The sequence below is a fragment of the Pristis pectinata genome, chromosome 1 (assembly GCF_009764475.1).
Source record: "Pristis pectinata isolate sPriPec2 chromosome 1, sPriPec2.1.pri, whole genome shotgun sequence".
NCBI lineage: Eukaryota > Metazoa > Chordata > Chondrichthyes > Rhinopristiformes > Pristidae > Pristis > Pristis pectinata.
This window is the reverse complement of record NC_067405.1, coordinates 119,986,242-120,002,171: the sequence shown is the minus strand read 5'-3', so window position 1 is coordinate 120,002,171 and position 15,930 is coordinate 119,986,242. Positions and strand designations below refer to the sequence as shown.

Genomic DNA, 15,930 nt, shown 5'->3' with positions numbered 1-15,930 from the left:
ACGTGGGTGTAATTGGGCAGCACGGGCTTGTTGGGCCCAAAGGGCCTATTATCATGCTGTATAAATAAAGTTTATTGTCCAGAGAGACAAAGGACTGCAGATGCTGGAATCTAAATGAAAAACATAATGATGCTGGACGAATTCAGCAGGCCAGGCAGCATCAACAAATTTATTGTCCATCCTTAATTTCCCACGAGCAACCTTTTTGAATTACTGCATTCCTTTCAATGCGCACTTTTCAGAAGGTAGCTACTGAAGGTAGGTTATAATTCGTTTCATTTCAACTGTTTCTACATACTCAAGTTGCAGTTTCAGTGTAATATGTTAAGCCACAGGTTTTGAAATGCAGCAACACCTGTGAAGAATTTTATGTCACCATTATAAAGATGTAAAATTGTTTTTATTTTACCTGCCAGTCTCGTCTCACTGCAAGTTTGTATGTTGATAGGTTTTGCAAGTTGCAGATCATGCTGTTTTGCATCTTGCCCCTTCTCCCTTGTCCATGAGTGTTCCTTCATACAAGGAAATACTAGCAGACGATACCTGCGACCAGTCACCCTTAGTTGACTATGATTTGAAGAAGCTTGAAACTTACAATCTTCTGAAATTCATGATCAATCCTTTCAATTTGGTGCCGGTTTTAACTGATATTAACGATCATTCAACAAGCTGCCAATTTGGTTATATTTTGCTAGTGAATAATCAAACTTTACGGCTCTGGATGTGCAGGTCTCCAATAATAACAGCATAATTCAATCTCCTTTTAATGTTACTGTTTTGGGGACTGAAATTTTCTTTCACCCAGTGATCTTTTTCTCCCCCACAGGCTTTAGGTATGCTCTTTTGGCACAAACATAACATTGAGAAGTCCTTAGCTGACCTTCCAAACTTCACGCCATTCCCAGATGAGTGGACTGTGGAGGACCGGGTACTCTTTGAGCAGGCATTCAGTTTCCATGGGAAGACTTTCCACAGAATTCAGCAAATGGTAGGAATAAGTGGTTTCCTTTTTTAAATTGTATCTATGTGTAAATAATGTCAATTAAAAAAATTTATACCTGTAACATGAAGTATGTTTATTTTCTGTGTCATTTTTCATTGAAACTTAGTGGCTGGGCAGTGCTGAACTTGAATGACTACAGCTTTGATAGAGTTCAGCCGTTTTGTGCACATTTTTCCTTTGTGTAATAATCCTTCCTTGACTGAGAAGTTGCATGTGAGATGGGCAGATTCCTGCTAGGTGTTGCTCTACAGTGCAGTCTATTTGGTTTGTGATTTCAAAGCTGCCACAGGACTGCACTGTCATTATTCAATTGTCAATGAACTCGTAGTCAGATCTCCATCAAATCCATTGTTCTTTGTCGATAGGTTTAATTCAGAACTCTTTTGAAACACTGCAGGTGTTCTGACTTGCATACTTTTAGTATTCTTCATTTTTGGATATTTATGTTAAATCCTGAGTCTGCTAATTTAACCCACAGGCAAGTTTTCCCTAGATGGGGTATTTCAATGTGGTTCGCACTTAGCAGTTACTATCCGGAGGCTGTTGCTGATGTGAGCATTGGGTGAGGATCATGCTGGGATTGACTGTCAACAATCATTATCTAGTATTGCAGATGAAATATTCGGCAATGCATTGCACCCATGGAACCTGCCTGTCAGACCTTAAGGTTTACAGGAGAGGTGAAAATCGGCATAGAATGAAGGCTGTTTCTTTTCTGCCTTCAAACTTTTGCTTTGACATTCAGTAGCAGAGCCCTACTGTGCTGGCAGAAAGTATATAAAGTTCAAAGAATAGGAAAATGAAGGTAGAAAACTGAACTGAGAGTTGCGGTCCTGATTTTTGTATATTTACTGTCTCAATGGGGTTCTTATAAGTGAGTAGCCTTAGAAAATTATTCACCATTTAAACTGTTGTCTGATAAGTTGCACCTATGCTTCAACTGATCTTTTTTCTTTTCTAAATATACTAAAGCTTCTGCTGTGACTTTGATAATTTGGCAAGTAATGCTTTTGATATCCTCATTATCTTAGATATAGGTTAAGAAGCCACCAAGACAGCCCTGCCCACATCCCAATTACAGGACCCTTGTAACTGCCATTGGACCACTCACAATCTCTCCCTCCCCCAGTAAAACCTATTTGTTGTCATCCACCTTGGCCTTGTGGTGCAGGCTTCCCACTTAAAGGCCTCTATCTGTAATTAGGAGCATTTCAGGATATTCAGCAAACCCATTCTTAATCTCTTGAGCTCGCAGTAGATCCTTTCATGGATCACTCTTTCAGACCAAATGCACCATCACATGTGACATTTTATCATCTCATTTAAACTACATGTCCTCCCCATTCCCATATTTGAAGAGTCTTTATTAGGAAACAGTGCATGTTCTCTGCCTCATTTTTGAAGCTGTTTTATTCCTCTGTTAACATGAAAAGCAAGAGTTCACAAACAGTTTGAGAGTAGAACCCAAATGTCTATCCCATATCTGCTTTTCAACAAGCAACATTGAATTAGAAGCAATGGTTGATTTTTTTTTTCTTCCCCAAACCTTTACCCAAGCATGTGTTTTGGGGCTAACGGCACAGCTGCTACCCTAGATAATATTGTCCAAATTATCACGTTTAAGACTGGGTCTGAAATTTTTTTGGAACCTTTTTGTCTCAGTGTAATTACAACTGATGCATTTCTCTGGAAATCCAAGAGACTGCAGATGCTGGAATCTGGAGCCACAAACAAAATGCCAGAGGAACTCAGCAAGTCGGGCAGCATCTGTGAAGGGAAATGGATAGTCAGCATTTCAGTCCAAGACCCTTCATCTGGATTGATGAGGGGGCTCGACCTGAAACATCAACTGTCCATTTCCTTTCACAGATGCTGCCTGACCTACTGAGTTCCTCCAGCATTTTGTTTGTTTGATGGATTTCTCTGCTGAACAATCAGGTCACCTTCATCTGTACTTTTGTGACAAATGTATACATAATTGAAACTGTGAGTTTTAAAATAGGATGTAATGTCCTTGCATTCCCTTGAGCCTGATTCACCTCTCAGTAGAATTAAGGCTGATCGTCTGGTTCAATTTCATCTTCCACCCATCCTATTCCATTTCCCTTGATTATGTTCATGAATTTATTAATCAGAGATTTGAAATGCAGCTTGATTTCAACTTTTTCTTTGATAAAAGTACAACTCTGAGATGACACATTAGCTGGATTTTGAAATTTGATTGAACTTCACAAAATTGCTCAACTATGTGCATCTTTACAGCTACCTGACAAATCCATAGCAAGCCTGGTAAAGTTTTATTACTCATGGAAGAAGACACGAACCAAGACCAGTGTAATGGATCGTCATGCTCGCAAGCAAATGAAAAGGGATAAGGAAGGAAGGTAATTAAATGCTATGGCAGTCATTTCTTGTCGTTTTGATGCAATTAATTGTACAGTAAACATTTTAAAACTACATATTGATTTTTCGGTCATGGTTTATTTCAGGTAAAGCCTACATAAAGATATTCTGTGGTTATTTTCACCTGTTCAATTTTCTTTCAGCATTTTCAATTGTTTTACATTTGTTTGTACTTGCCGTCTTTAGGATTTTTAGAATAAATTTTCTGAAAATTGTTATTTTGAAAAAGATTCCAATTTTCTGTCACTTCAATTCCCAGCACAAATTAAGTCAAAATTTCTTTTTTTTATATGCTGACTGATGAAAACAATTTCACGCAAAACTTCCCTAAAACATCAAAGGTGGCCATTGTATGCTTAAAACAAATATTGAAATCATCTGATTATTCAGCTAATGTGATGTTCATGTTCCAATATCATTTTATCAATTTACAAAATAACCCAAATTCAATGAGTTTCATTTTGTGTGCAGTCATCCCATTGGGACATCAAGTTTTGAATCACTTCCTCAGCCGTCTTATAGCCATGACCACCTAGGAGGTAGCTTCTAGCACCAACATACTGGATCCACACACTGAAGCTGTTTCCTTACCCTGAGCAGTATTATCTTCCAGTATACCATCAATTAACTGAATTCCAGGACTTGGAATTAAACCTAGATACTCACCAAAAGCACATGCTGGGAATTTTGGTCCTTCAGGTTTTTGCTGCTGGTGCTCCATTGAGATCCTCATGAATCAGCTACAACTGCTTCCTTTGTTAACAGGATAATTTAGTAGTGTCAAGTGTGTTGATTTAATTTCATTTTAACAGATTACTTGAATTAGTAAATTTAAATTAGCGTGAACTCTACTCATTCTTGCAGAGCTGAACATAGTGTGGTTTATTTTCAGACAATTTTTTTTATTCATAGGTGTTACCTGCAGGCCCTCTTTAGGGTGGTTATGTAACTCTTTGGTAAATATTGCCTTTGATAAATTTTGCCTTTGAATACTGATTTGCCAAATTGTTGAATTCTATGATGTATCTCCATGTCTGGTTTTCTTCCACAGTGGTGATGAGATTGAAGAATCTAATGTAAATACAAGCAGTATTGTTGACAGTGAAATTGATCCAAGCAAAGAGGCAAAGAAAGAGGTGAGTTGATGTTGTTCATTTTTCTGATCAATTGTTCAGTTTGAATTTCTTTGCCAGTGTCCCACCAGATTGTATGGATGTTAGCTTAAGTAGAAATTTCAAGTTATGATCATGGCTAGAAAAAGAACACATTATAATAACAAATTAATAACCTCAAACACTGCAAGATGTTTTTTTCAAATTAGAACTAATTAGTACAATTCCATAAATTTGAATTGCAAATCCAATGTAAACTTATAGCTGCATTTCAGAATATCGACTATTATCATTCAGTCAAATGATCCTGACTCATTTGCAAAACTTTCACGCAGATGCAGTCCAATTGCAAATGTATGACTTTGGTTAAGTACAAGACCAGGAGCCTAAATTATACTTAATTCAATTGCATGTTTAAACTTCTATGACTTGTTTTTATCTAGTAAGAAAGGTCAGACTTAGTATAATCCTGTTTTATATCAGATCATATTCATTCGCATTCAGTGTGCAAGAGTCTCTTAACTAGAATGCTTTCAAGTTGTATCTCTTTTGAATTTATTCTCAGTCACTGGTTTATGGGGCAAGAATAGCAAAAGAAAATTAAAGTATTTTGTGCTGTTCTGAGTTATTGCTCGGCATTAAATTTTACAGTTCAAGGAAACTATGGAAAAGGTAACTTGGAAACCTCATCTTAGAGACATCACTCAATTAAATTTGCTGATAGGCTTCTTCAAATAACATCAGCAATTTCTAACCATACTAAAATTCTGGAGATTTCCTCAAGAAGCCCATGAAAGATTTATAAATTTGTGCTTTATCCCATCCCTCTTTTTATTCTTCCAAAGAATTCCAAACTTATCTAGGGATTCAGTCTAACCTTCCCTCATTGTTAGGAGTGCACCATCTTGCTTACTAAAACTAAGCCCGAACATATTCTGAGGAACAATGAGGACTTGAATTTTTCAATTTTTAATGATTTTTTTTAAAAACCAAGGACCTTCAGAGTCCCACCTGGAAATATCAATCTCTTTTGCTGACTAAATTTAAGGCCTGTAATAAATTGTGATAATGCAGAATTTACATTTTGTTTTCATCAAGCTGCAGGTAACTTTCAAAAAGTGTATGTGAACTATTGATCAATCCTATTTGTCTGTGTTGGTCCCTGTTGGGAGAGAAAAAAGGAAAAATAAAATTTGGGGTTTAAGTGGAGTAAAAAGCTAAGGAAATATGTGATTAAATGAGTGAAAACAAAGATTTTGCCAAAGTTGCTCAGATTGATGAATTTTGAGCCTTTGTAACTTATTAAAAACTTCATGAAATGTCTCTATTTAACCAAGAAGCTAACAGCCTTGGTAAGGAAGACTAAACAGACATTATTGTGGTATCATTTTTGGTGCAAAACCCACTTCCTGGCAGATTGCAAAGTCTGCTCACTTCAACTCCTGTGCAACTTCGAATAAAGCATCAGTGCTACTGTTGCTTTAAAGAAGCTGAGTAAAAGCTTGTCTTTAGCATTGTAATTAGCACAGTAGTCTTTAACTGCAGGTGGCTTCATGTCTCTCCCTTCAAAATTAGAGCAAATTAATTTCAGGTCACAGAGTAACTTCATTGTGTACTTGCAAAATCAGTGCATGGCCTATCTATCACATCAGCCATGGTGTTTTGAATGTGTTCAGAATTTTCTTTCCAAGCAATATCACTAGAGAGAGGGAATTGCATACTTGCACAGCTTCCACACCACCCATTACAGGTTTCTCCTGTTTTTGTTCTTATCATAATACATAAACAGGATGCTTGCAGCATGATTGCCAGGTAGATCAGTGTTTTCATGAAGGGTAATAAGTATTTTTAGTTACTTACCATACATGTGTGGTGCATTTTGCTTTAGAAGTATTTGCTGTAAAGCTCAAATGCATGTGGCAGAATCCTTACTGTAGGTGCTTCCTTCCAAAACCACTCGCCAAAAAGGACTCTCTGTTTGAATAAGCATAGTTCTCCCAATTCCACCATTGTCTGAACAAGTTAAGAACTGAATAGCATTCCTCTTGCTTTTCATTTTAGTTGCAGTTCCTGAATTTCTGCAGTTTCTAGATCAATTTGGCGAGGATCCAACCAGGGAGAAATGTAGTTTAGATCTCGGTTTGTGCAGTGGGAATGGGTTCTTGGATAATCTTGTTGTAAAGGGACCTTCAGTGAAGAGTAATTGCAATATAATACAGTTTTGCATTGAGTTTCAAAGTGACATAGTTCAATCTGAAACTAAGGTCTTAAATCCTAACAAATGAAACTGCAAAGGTATGAAGCAAGAGTTGGCAGTGGTTGATTGGACAAATACATTGAAAAGTTAGATGGATGGACAGTGGCTAGCATTTAAAGAAATAATGTGTAAATTGCAAAACAAAATTGCTCTGGTACAGAAATCCAAAGGAAAAAGTGATTCATCTGAGGCTGACAAGATAAATTAATGGTATCTTAAAAGAAAAAAACATAAAATTGCCAGAAATAGCAGTAGGCCTGAAGATGGAAAGCATTTTAGAAATTTGCAAAGAAGGATCAAGAAATTGAGAAAAGAGAAAACAATGAGAGTTGCCTGGCACAAACTAAAAATATTGTCAGAATTTCTGTGGGTATGTAGAAAAGATTAGCGAGGGCAAATGTGGTCCCCCACAAAGACAATTTATAAAAGGGAATAAGGAAATAGTGGAGGAACTAAACAACTATTTTGTGCTTGTCTTTGTGAAAAAAGGTTTTAAAAAAGCCTGCCAAAAGCATCAGTGAGCCAAGAGTCGAGGGAGAACGAGGTACTGAAGGAATAAGTATCAGTCAAAAACGGGACTAGAGTTGGTAACTGGAAAGCTATAAATTCCAGCAGCCCGATTAAATGACATACCAGAATTTTGAACAGGTGGCTATCGAGATGGTGAATGCCAGTATTATCTTCCTGAATATTGTGGATTCTGGAATTATTACTGTGGATTGGATGGTAGCAAGTATAACTCCACAATTTAAGGAAGAAAAAGTGGGAACTACCAACCTGTTAACTTAATATTGGTGGTAGGGGAAATACTGGAATCTCTAATGAAGGCTGTAATAACAAAACAGCTTAAGGAACTGTAGGGCTGGGCAGAATTGGTGTGAAAGGAAGATAATATTTGGCGAATTTGCTGGAGCTGAGGATGAGTAGAATGCTGGAAATTGGTGTATATGGTGTTATTCGGATTCTCCTGAAGTCGCACACAGGGAGGTTGGAGCACAAAGAATTGGGGGCAATAATATGGATTAAGTTGGTTACTGGGCAGAAAGCAAAGAGTTTGAATAAATATCTCATAGGTAGTTGTGGCTAGTGGGGAACCACAGAGATCAATATTTGGGCTCCAGCTATTCACAATCTGACCGAGGAGACCAAATGTCATTTCCTGATGATGCTAAACTAGGTGTGATTATGAGTTTGGAGAACACAGATTCTTAAAGCTGAGCAAGCTAGAATATGGCACATTGAATGTAATGCAGAAAATTGAGAGGTCATCCACTCCCTGGTGCATAGAACAGAAAAGCAGAATATCTTTTAATTGGGTAGTGTTTTTGCTCAAAGGAGTTTGGGTGTCCATGTACACAAGTCACTGAAGGCCAACATGTAGTTGCAATAAGTGATTAGAAGGCAAATGATGTGTACGCCTTTATTATGAAAGGGTTTTAATACAGGAATAAAGAAGTCATTTCAATTCTAGAGAGTCTTGGTGAGAATGCACCTGGAGTATGGAATAGAGTTTTGATCTCCTTACCTAAGAAAGGATGCTTGCCATAGAGGGAGTGTAGTGAAGATTAACCAGACTGATTCTAGGCTTGTCAGGTTTGCTGGATGTGGAGAGATTTGAGTAAATGATTCAGTAAAGTGTAGAAGAATGAGAGATCTCATTAAAAGATGTAAAAATTCTTGTAGGTCTTGACAGACTGGATGCAGAGAGGATGTTTCTCCTTGCTGAGGCATGTAGAACTAAGGGGCACAATGTCGGAATAAGGTGCAAACCATTTAGGACTATAAGGAGAAATTTCTTTATGCAAAGGGTGGTGAGTCTTTGGAATTCTGTCCCAGAGAGCTGCGGAGGCTCTGTCGTTTAAAATGGAGAGTGATAAATTTCTGGATATCGAAGTAGTGCAGGAAAATGAATCTGAGGTAGATGATTAGCCACGATATCGATGAATGGTGAATCAGGCTCCTGTCTCTTATGTCCTTGCATCCTTTTATAGCATCTGTAATGTTCCAGAACTTGAGACAGTTTTTAATTTTATGTGTAATGTGCCAAGTAGATGCAGTGAAATTGGATAGGGCAGTTTTGCTGCTAGCCAGAAGTATCAACTCTGCAATATTGGTGCTGGGGCACAAGAAATGAATTGAGTAAATTTTAATAATAGCATGTATTTGAAAGCATGTGTGTTGTTATTTCAATATAGTTTTACACAGGCTGAAATGTAAATCATTTCATTCACTGGTGTTTTGTAATAATTCAAATGAACCAACTTTGAGCGCGACTTTAAAAAACACACAAAATCCCAAAATAAACCAGAAGTAAAATCTGAAAACATAAGTTCTGGGAATACTGTATGGGTTATACCAATGTTTGAAGTTGAGTAAATAGAATTAGGAAGGTAATGTGGCAAATATGAAGTGTATATCTATGATTCTATTTGGATCTTTTCTGGAGGTTAGAATTCAGAAAATGTTTGATCTTGCAGCTAATTGCTTATACAGATAATGTCAATAACAATCAACTATTGTCTTAATAACATTAAATAGGAGATCTATTTTTGCATCATGTGTATTCTTTTCCTCTAAATTTAGTTATAGTATTCCTATTGCTTTTCAACTGCAGGTACAGGTTGGCTGCTGAGACCTCTATATCTGTGCTACATTAAGTTTGCACATAATGATCCTGCACACAAAACTTGATTGTAAAGTTTATTCTGTTTTAAATTAAAATAGTGTTAATATACTATGCTACTCCATGGCAACTTCCCCATGCTTTTCAGCCAGGCTCTTGCTGATATAGGGGATGTTTTGTTAATCAAGATGTTCATTCTGCAGTAATATGAAATAATAGTAGCTTTGAACTGGCTGTGCTTAGAGGCAAGCTGTGCTGGGGTAGGCGTTTACACAATAGATTTTTTTATTTTTTTTATTCACTTGCTTTCATGTGTAGATTTAGAGACATTTGTCTTGTAGCAGTGTACAGGTGAGAGGTTATTGGCTGGAGATTGTACTTTACTCCCAATGCAGTGGAGCTAAGTATGAGAAGGTGAGTGCAACCAGGGACTGATGCTTTTGTATTGACAACCAATGATTTTCTGCCCCCACCCCCCAGCAAATTTCTGTATCAACACTATACAATAAGAAAACCAAAATGGATTTGTGAAACTGCAGGACATTTATATACAGGAATACATGAACTATTTCAATTTATGTGTATATAAAATTTGGCAACCTTGTTATCAAAAGCAAGTGAGCTTAGTGGATTTCAAGGACACTAGTTTGCTTTGATTTTTCCAAACAACATCTCTGCAGTAATTTACAGATTTTACCAGACTCCTCTATATTTTGAAACAGCAATCACTTCTCCCATATAAGCATCCAAAATAACATTCACTATTTTGAGTGGGGGAAAAAACTACAACGTCACTGACCCGGTGGTATATTCTCAGCTGTTGACAGTGCTGGATGTGAGTAGTCCAGGAATTGTCTGAACTTAGAAACTCCAGATTAATCAAAGGGACTCTGATCTTAGTTCTTATTCTCATTTTTCTGCTTATTTATTGTTCATATCACATGTCATTCTCTAGGGAAAAAGGGTTAATATTTAAAAATTGCAAAGGAGGAATTAATCTTAAATGCACACCCAGATTCAGGATTAGTAATGGAAATTTCTTTTAAGTTCCTATGAATTCTATGGCAAATGTCTTTTAATCTATGACTTTTCTTTCTTAACAGCAGGGTTCTCAAACTGTGAAAAGTGTCCCACCAAAGAAAGAGACACGAACAGTCCAAGGGAAGCAAAGAATAAGTCAGAAACCTCCAAAGGGGATGTTTCTTCTTCAAGAGGATCTTGATGCTTTGTCTACAGGTTCTGGTGCTGCTAACACAGTCCTTAGACAGCTTGATATGGAACTGGTCTCACTTAAACGTCAAGTAAGCTCTGATTCTTCATTTCAATGACGTTCAGCAGACTTTTAAATAGCTTTTTGAAAGTTTTTCTAAGATAAGTCTTTCATTATACTCTATGTAGTAATGCTTTGGGAAAAATCAGTGATGAAAATAGAAAAATTAGTTGGACCTCTCCTGATGGTTAAACTGAGCCTTCCTGAGTAATGCCCACAATATCATTTAAGCAGAGAATCAAATGAAACTTCGTTTTCTATGCCTGGGCTTTTTATTTGAGGGTAAAACTGAAAATGAGCAAATGAGCAGGAAATGCGTGGAAATATTTAAGAATAATTGTATGTGATTGGAAACTCCAGCATTTAATTTAGTTATTAATATGACCTTTTGACTTTAGACTCTAAAACAAGAGCTTCTGGGCATCCTCTTCAAATGTCTTGTCTTTTGTCTCTGTTCTCATGGTTGGAATGTTGCTGAATAGATTGAGTTATGCTAAAGTGGCCTCACTGCCCAGAACCTTGCATGCGTATGTACTTCATGCCCACACCAACCTTATTGGATGTGGTGGACCTTTCCTGTTGGTTCTCCCTATCCTTGAGTCCCGACAACATCCAAGCCATAGATATTGTAGTGCAAAGGCCTTGTCTCTGAAAAGCCCTGATGGTTTTGATAGAAAGCTGAAGGTGGAGCTCTGTTTTCTGTCAAAGCTGTCATCAATTTTTAGTTTTTAAGTGTTTTTTGACATTCTGATAAAACATTTTTTAAAAATATTAAAATTGAAGTAAATAATTAACAATTGCTTGAAATTTAATAAACGCACAAATTTGAGGTATTAAACTAAAGCATTATAATTTTTAAAAAAAACAGCATTAGAGACAAAAGAACTGCTGATGACAGAAATTGGAAACTAAAACAGAATAGAAGCACTCAGTAGGTCAGATAGTATCTACGGAGAGAGAAAGAACCAATGTCAGATCAGTGAACCTCGTCAGAATTGAAAAGTAAAAGCTGGGTGTAAGGATGGCAAAAAGCTAAAGTGTTCACAATTATATGAGTGAAAATGAAGATTTGTTAATACTAATGAAGAGCCATTGACTAGAAACACTGACTAAGTTTCTCTTTACAGATGCTACCTGACCTACAGAGTGCTTCGAACATTTTCTGTAATTTACATTTGCCTATCTAGAATCCCTATTGAAATCAGTGGAGTCCTGGATCCTGCACTCGGCCTGGCCTGGCCTGGCCCAGCTCAGGATCCAAGTGGCTATTTTTTTTCCAGAGTAGTGAGAGGGAATCTCAACAAGTATTGATTCTGACATTGAACTCCATATTGGAACTTATGTTTGAATGGCTGTACGCAGTAGCTCTGTTTGGAACCGCAAGCCGTGGCCCACAAGGGCCATCCCAGTGTTTTCCCAAATGTTTCCTGTGAATTGAAGAGATTTTTGATTTAGTTGCAGAACTCCCTGCTTGAATGTAGTTGCATCATTTTTGAAAATTAAATGCATGCTCTTATTTCTGATTACTTTGTGTGGATGTTTCTGATGTAGAAGTGTTTGTACTAAATCTTTTCATAATATTTATAAAGGTTGCTACCAGTTAATGATTTACTCCTTTCAAATGGGATGACATGAAACTAGAATTAAATGTCATGTATTAAAGAACAGAAATATTTAACAGCAAGGTTTTCTAGCCTCTTCAATGCAGCTAAGCAAAGGGAATATGATTTGCAAATACCCCCAAATTCTGGAAAAGTTGGCACAATCAAAGCATCTTCCTTTAACAGTGTCACTCATTCCTTCATGTTCTTTTGGTATTTCTCATTCCCTATACTTCTGCTACAAGACCTGGGTACATAACTCTGCCCCCAACCATCATACGATCTAAACCAGCCAGTTGCCTGCTGCATGTGTACTCTAATTGCTCTCAGGCAAAACTCGGGTAGGACCATTAACTTACTTTGAAATACATTATTGTGCAGAATTACCATCACATTCCCTTTGTTCAGTTAATACAAATTTGAGTAGTGACATGAAAATAGTGTTTAGGTTGTATCACCCTTCATCAGTTGGGGAGTTGTGATGTCCAGCAATAGGAATGTCATTAATTAGGTCAATTATCATTTCAGGTTAAAGAATTCTTATAAAAGGTAAACGAAGAAGTAAAATGCATTATTTTATCTTTTTAGCTTTATGTAAAATGTGTATATTTAAATGACGATTGGAATGTGGGATTAAAATGGAATCAAAATACTGTGAGCTATGAAGAAATAATAATTTAGGAAACATGGATCTTCTAAATATTCTGAAAGAATGACAGTCTGCAGATTTAACTTAGAGCCAATGAAGTAATTATGTCTCAATATGCAGCTTGGTATTCTCAGTATTCTTTTTGTTTTAAAAGAATTATAGCTCAATTAAAATGCTTTAAAGTTTTTAATGTTTTTGTATTGAGAATGTGAACAAAATATTGGAGTTCACGCTGACAGTGTACGAATAGCACAGCCTGGCGAGGTGTCAAGGTATTAGCAATATGACAGCAAGTTCATTTCCACGTTTAATAGTTTTCTTCTAAACACTACAGATTACTTTTTTTTGCAATAATGACGACAATTGTTGAATCTGTCATTACATCTTTTGAGTTGTGGGCTATTTTTCTAATAAAAAATTGCTGGGATTTAAAAAAAATCAAAACCACAAAAATCTGAAATGAAAACAGAAAACACTGGAAGCACTCAACAGCTCAGTGGAGAGAAAGTTTCCGATCAAGGACTCTTTATCAGAACTGGGAAAATGAGAAAACAAGTTAGTTTTGAGTTGAAACAAGAGTCGGGGATGAATTGGCAGGGTGAAAGGAATATTTCTAATAGGTTAAGCCGAGGGTTGCTGTAGTGATGCAATGTTAATGAAACTGTCTCACTGATAGAAGGAAGTTGGAGAGAGAGAAAACAAAGGGATTGTTAAAGCTGTGGAATGCAGATCGGACCTGTTGCAGAGAAGTGAACAGGAGAATACTGCAAATACCCAGCACATCAGGCAGTACCTGTAGAAAGGGGAGATCTTGAGTTACTATTACAGATGCAAAACCTTTTGTTAACTTCTGTCCTGTTCTCTCCTTTAAATGTTCATCTCTGACTTTTCCCATCCTTTCTGGACCTCAGGATAGGTTAGCATTCATTACATGCCCACAGACTCTCAAAGCTATGTCAACTCTACTTCCACCAAGCCTCCTGTAAGTACTCCATTCTTGTCTCCCAGTTCCTTGGTCTCTGTAAATATCTGCTCTGATGAGACTTTCTCCAAAAATGCCTCTGAGGTGTCTTTTTCCCTCTATTCATGTCTCCCCCTCTATCCGTGTTTTCCCATCTATCATTGTTGACAAAGCCCTCATGCATCTTATCAACTTCCTGCACCTGCACTCTCAACCCACTCCAAGCCAGAGCAAAATCAGTTTCCCTGGTTCTCACTTTCCATCCCCACCAGCCTTCATTCAACAATTCATCCCTCATAATTTGCACCCCCTTCAAAATTCCACTACCAGACATACATTCCCTTCCTCTCCACTACCGTTTCAACATTCTGAAAGGACCTTTCCTTTTACGACTTCCTGATCTCCTCCATCTTTACCAACCACTCTCCTCCTTGCAGCACTTTCCCATACAATTTCAGGAGATGTAACACTTGCTCTTCTACCTTGTACTTTCCCATCATCCAAGGAAGAAGTGATTCACTTGCACACTTTTTCTAATTTAGTGTATTACTCTCACAATGTTGTCTTCTCTACATTAGAGAAACCAAACCAAGATTGGGTGAGCACCTTGCATCGTTCTTCCATTCAGTTTGCAGGGGCAGATCTGAGCTTCCAGTCACCTGTCACTTTAATAATCCCACTCCCACTCTGGCCATTTTTGACTTTGGCCTCCTGTACTGTTTCAGTGAGGCCCAGTGAAAGCTTGAGGAATAGTACATCTTCTGTCTAGTCATGCTGCAGCGTCTCAATATTGTTTTCAATGATTTCGGGTAACTTTCATTCTCTGTATCAGAACTGGCCAGTTTTTCTGTAAGATTATCCATCTGTAATATTAACTCAGCTTTTCTCTCTCCACAGACACAGCTTGGTAAGCAGGGCATTTCCAACATTCTCCTTTTGGTTTCAGTTGTCTGCAACAGCTTTTGCATGGCTCCTCTTTTCTGTCTCTAACTGCCCTCATTAATCTATGGACCTGACAACTTTGTAAACGCTGTATCACCTCAGCAAACCCCTGCCTCAGCCTATCAGAGATATGCTCTTGGTCCCATCCATTTCTCCCCCAATCTCTCTACAACTTGAAATTAACAGTTTTTTTTCTCACTTTTCCAGTTCTTCAACTTGAAACATTAACTCTGTTTCTATCTCCACAGATGTAATCTGACCTGCTGAGTATTTCTGCATTTTCTATTTTTAAAGCAGATGCTGGAAGTTAAAAACCGGCTATGGTGTAGATACCTAGCAGGTCAGGCAGCTTCTCTGGAGAGGAATGCATTTCGGGTCAGTGACGTTTCATCATTCCTGATGCTGCCTGACCTGCTGAGTATCTCTAGCATATTTTTATAACTTTTCACTAAATGTGTCTCGGGGGGGAAAAAAATGACCAAAAGTCCTGAAACATGTACAACGTGAAGCTCTTTGGTTTGATCTCCATTATGTGATCATGGAGTATGAGGAGGTCAATCTAGTCCATTTTGCTTGTACTATCAATTAGGTGAGTATGCATATATAAGAATTAATTACCAGGTGTAGACCATTGAACCTCTTGAGCTTTTTCAACCATTTAGTAAAATCATGACAAATCATTCTCAGCACCATTTTCCTACTGTGTCCCCATACCCTTTGATTCCCTTAATATCTAGAAATCTATTGATCTCTTTGGATGAATTCTGGGTAGAAAATTCCCAAGAATCACCATTCCTGATCATCCCAGCCTTAAATGGCAGGACGAATGTTTTCAAGGAGTGGCTCAGGCAGGAACCTGGTGGAGGAGGCTGAGTGCGTGCAGGGCTGGGGAGGGTAGGGCAGATGATTGGGGTTGATGGAGGAGGGGGTTGATGAGTCTTGCAGTGTGCTCACCTCTCTGGTCTTCCAGTCAGTCCCCATCCATCTCCCCAAAATACTCTCCTCCTTCCAGGCATCTCTTGTCCCCCACTTCCCAGCCTTCCAATTCACTGTCCCTGGCCCTGTTGATCCTCAAAAGTCTCTCTCCCCCCAGCACCCACCCGCGCTCC

General features: G+C 37.8%; 1 protein-coding gene across 2 annotated transcripts in view; it reads left to right on the top strand.

Annotated features, from left to right (window-relative positions):
* The window catches only part of rcor1 (REST corepressor 1), a 91,516-nt gene that overhangs the window by 64,488 nt on the left and 11,098 nt on the right, over positions 1-15,930 (top strand). Inside the window, exons 5-8 of one of the 2 annotated variants that reach the window (XM_052022297.1) lie at positions 827-988; positions 3,266-3,387; positions 4,458-4,542; positions 10,505-10,699. In XM_052022297.1, the coding sequence (XP_051878257.1) occupies positions 827-988; positions 3,266-3,387; positions 4,458-4,542; positions 10,505-10,699 (564 nt within the window). Of the gene's footprint in view, positions 1-826; positions 989-3,265; positions 3,388-4,457; positions 4,543-10,501; positions 10,700-15,930 lie in introns of both variants that reach the window. The other variant, XM_052022289.1, reaches the window with a different exon arrangement.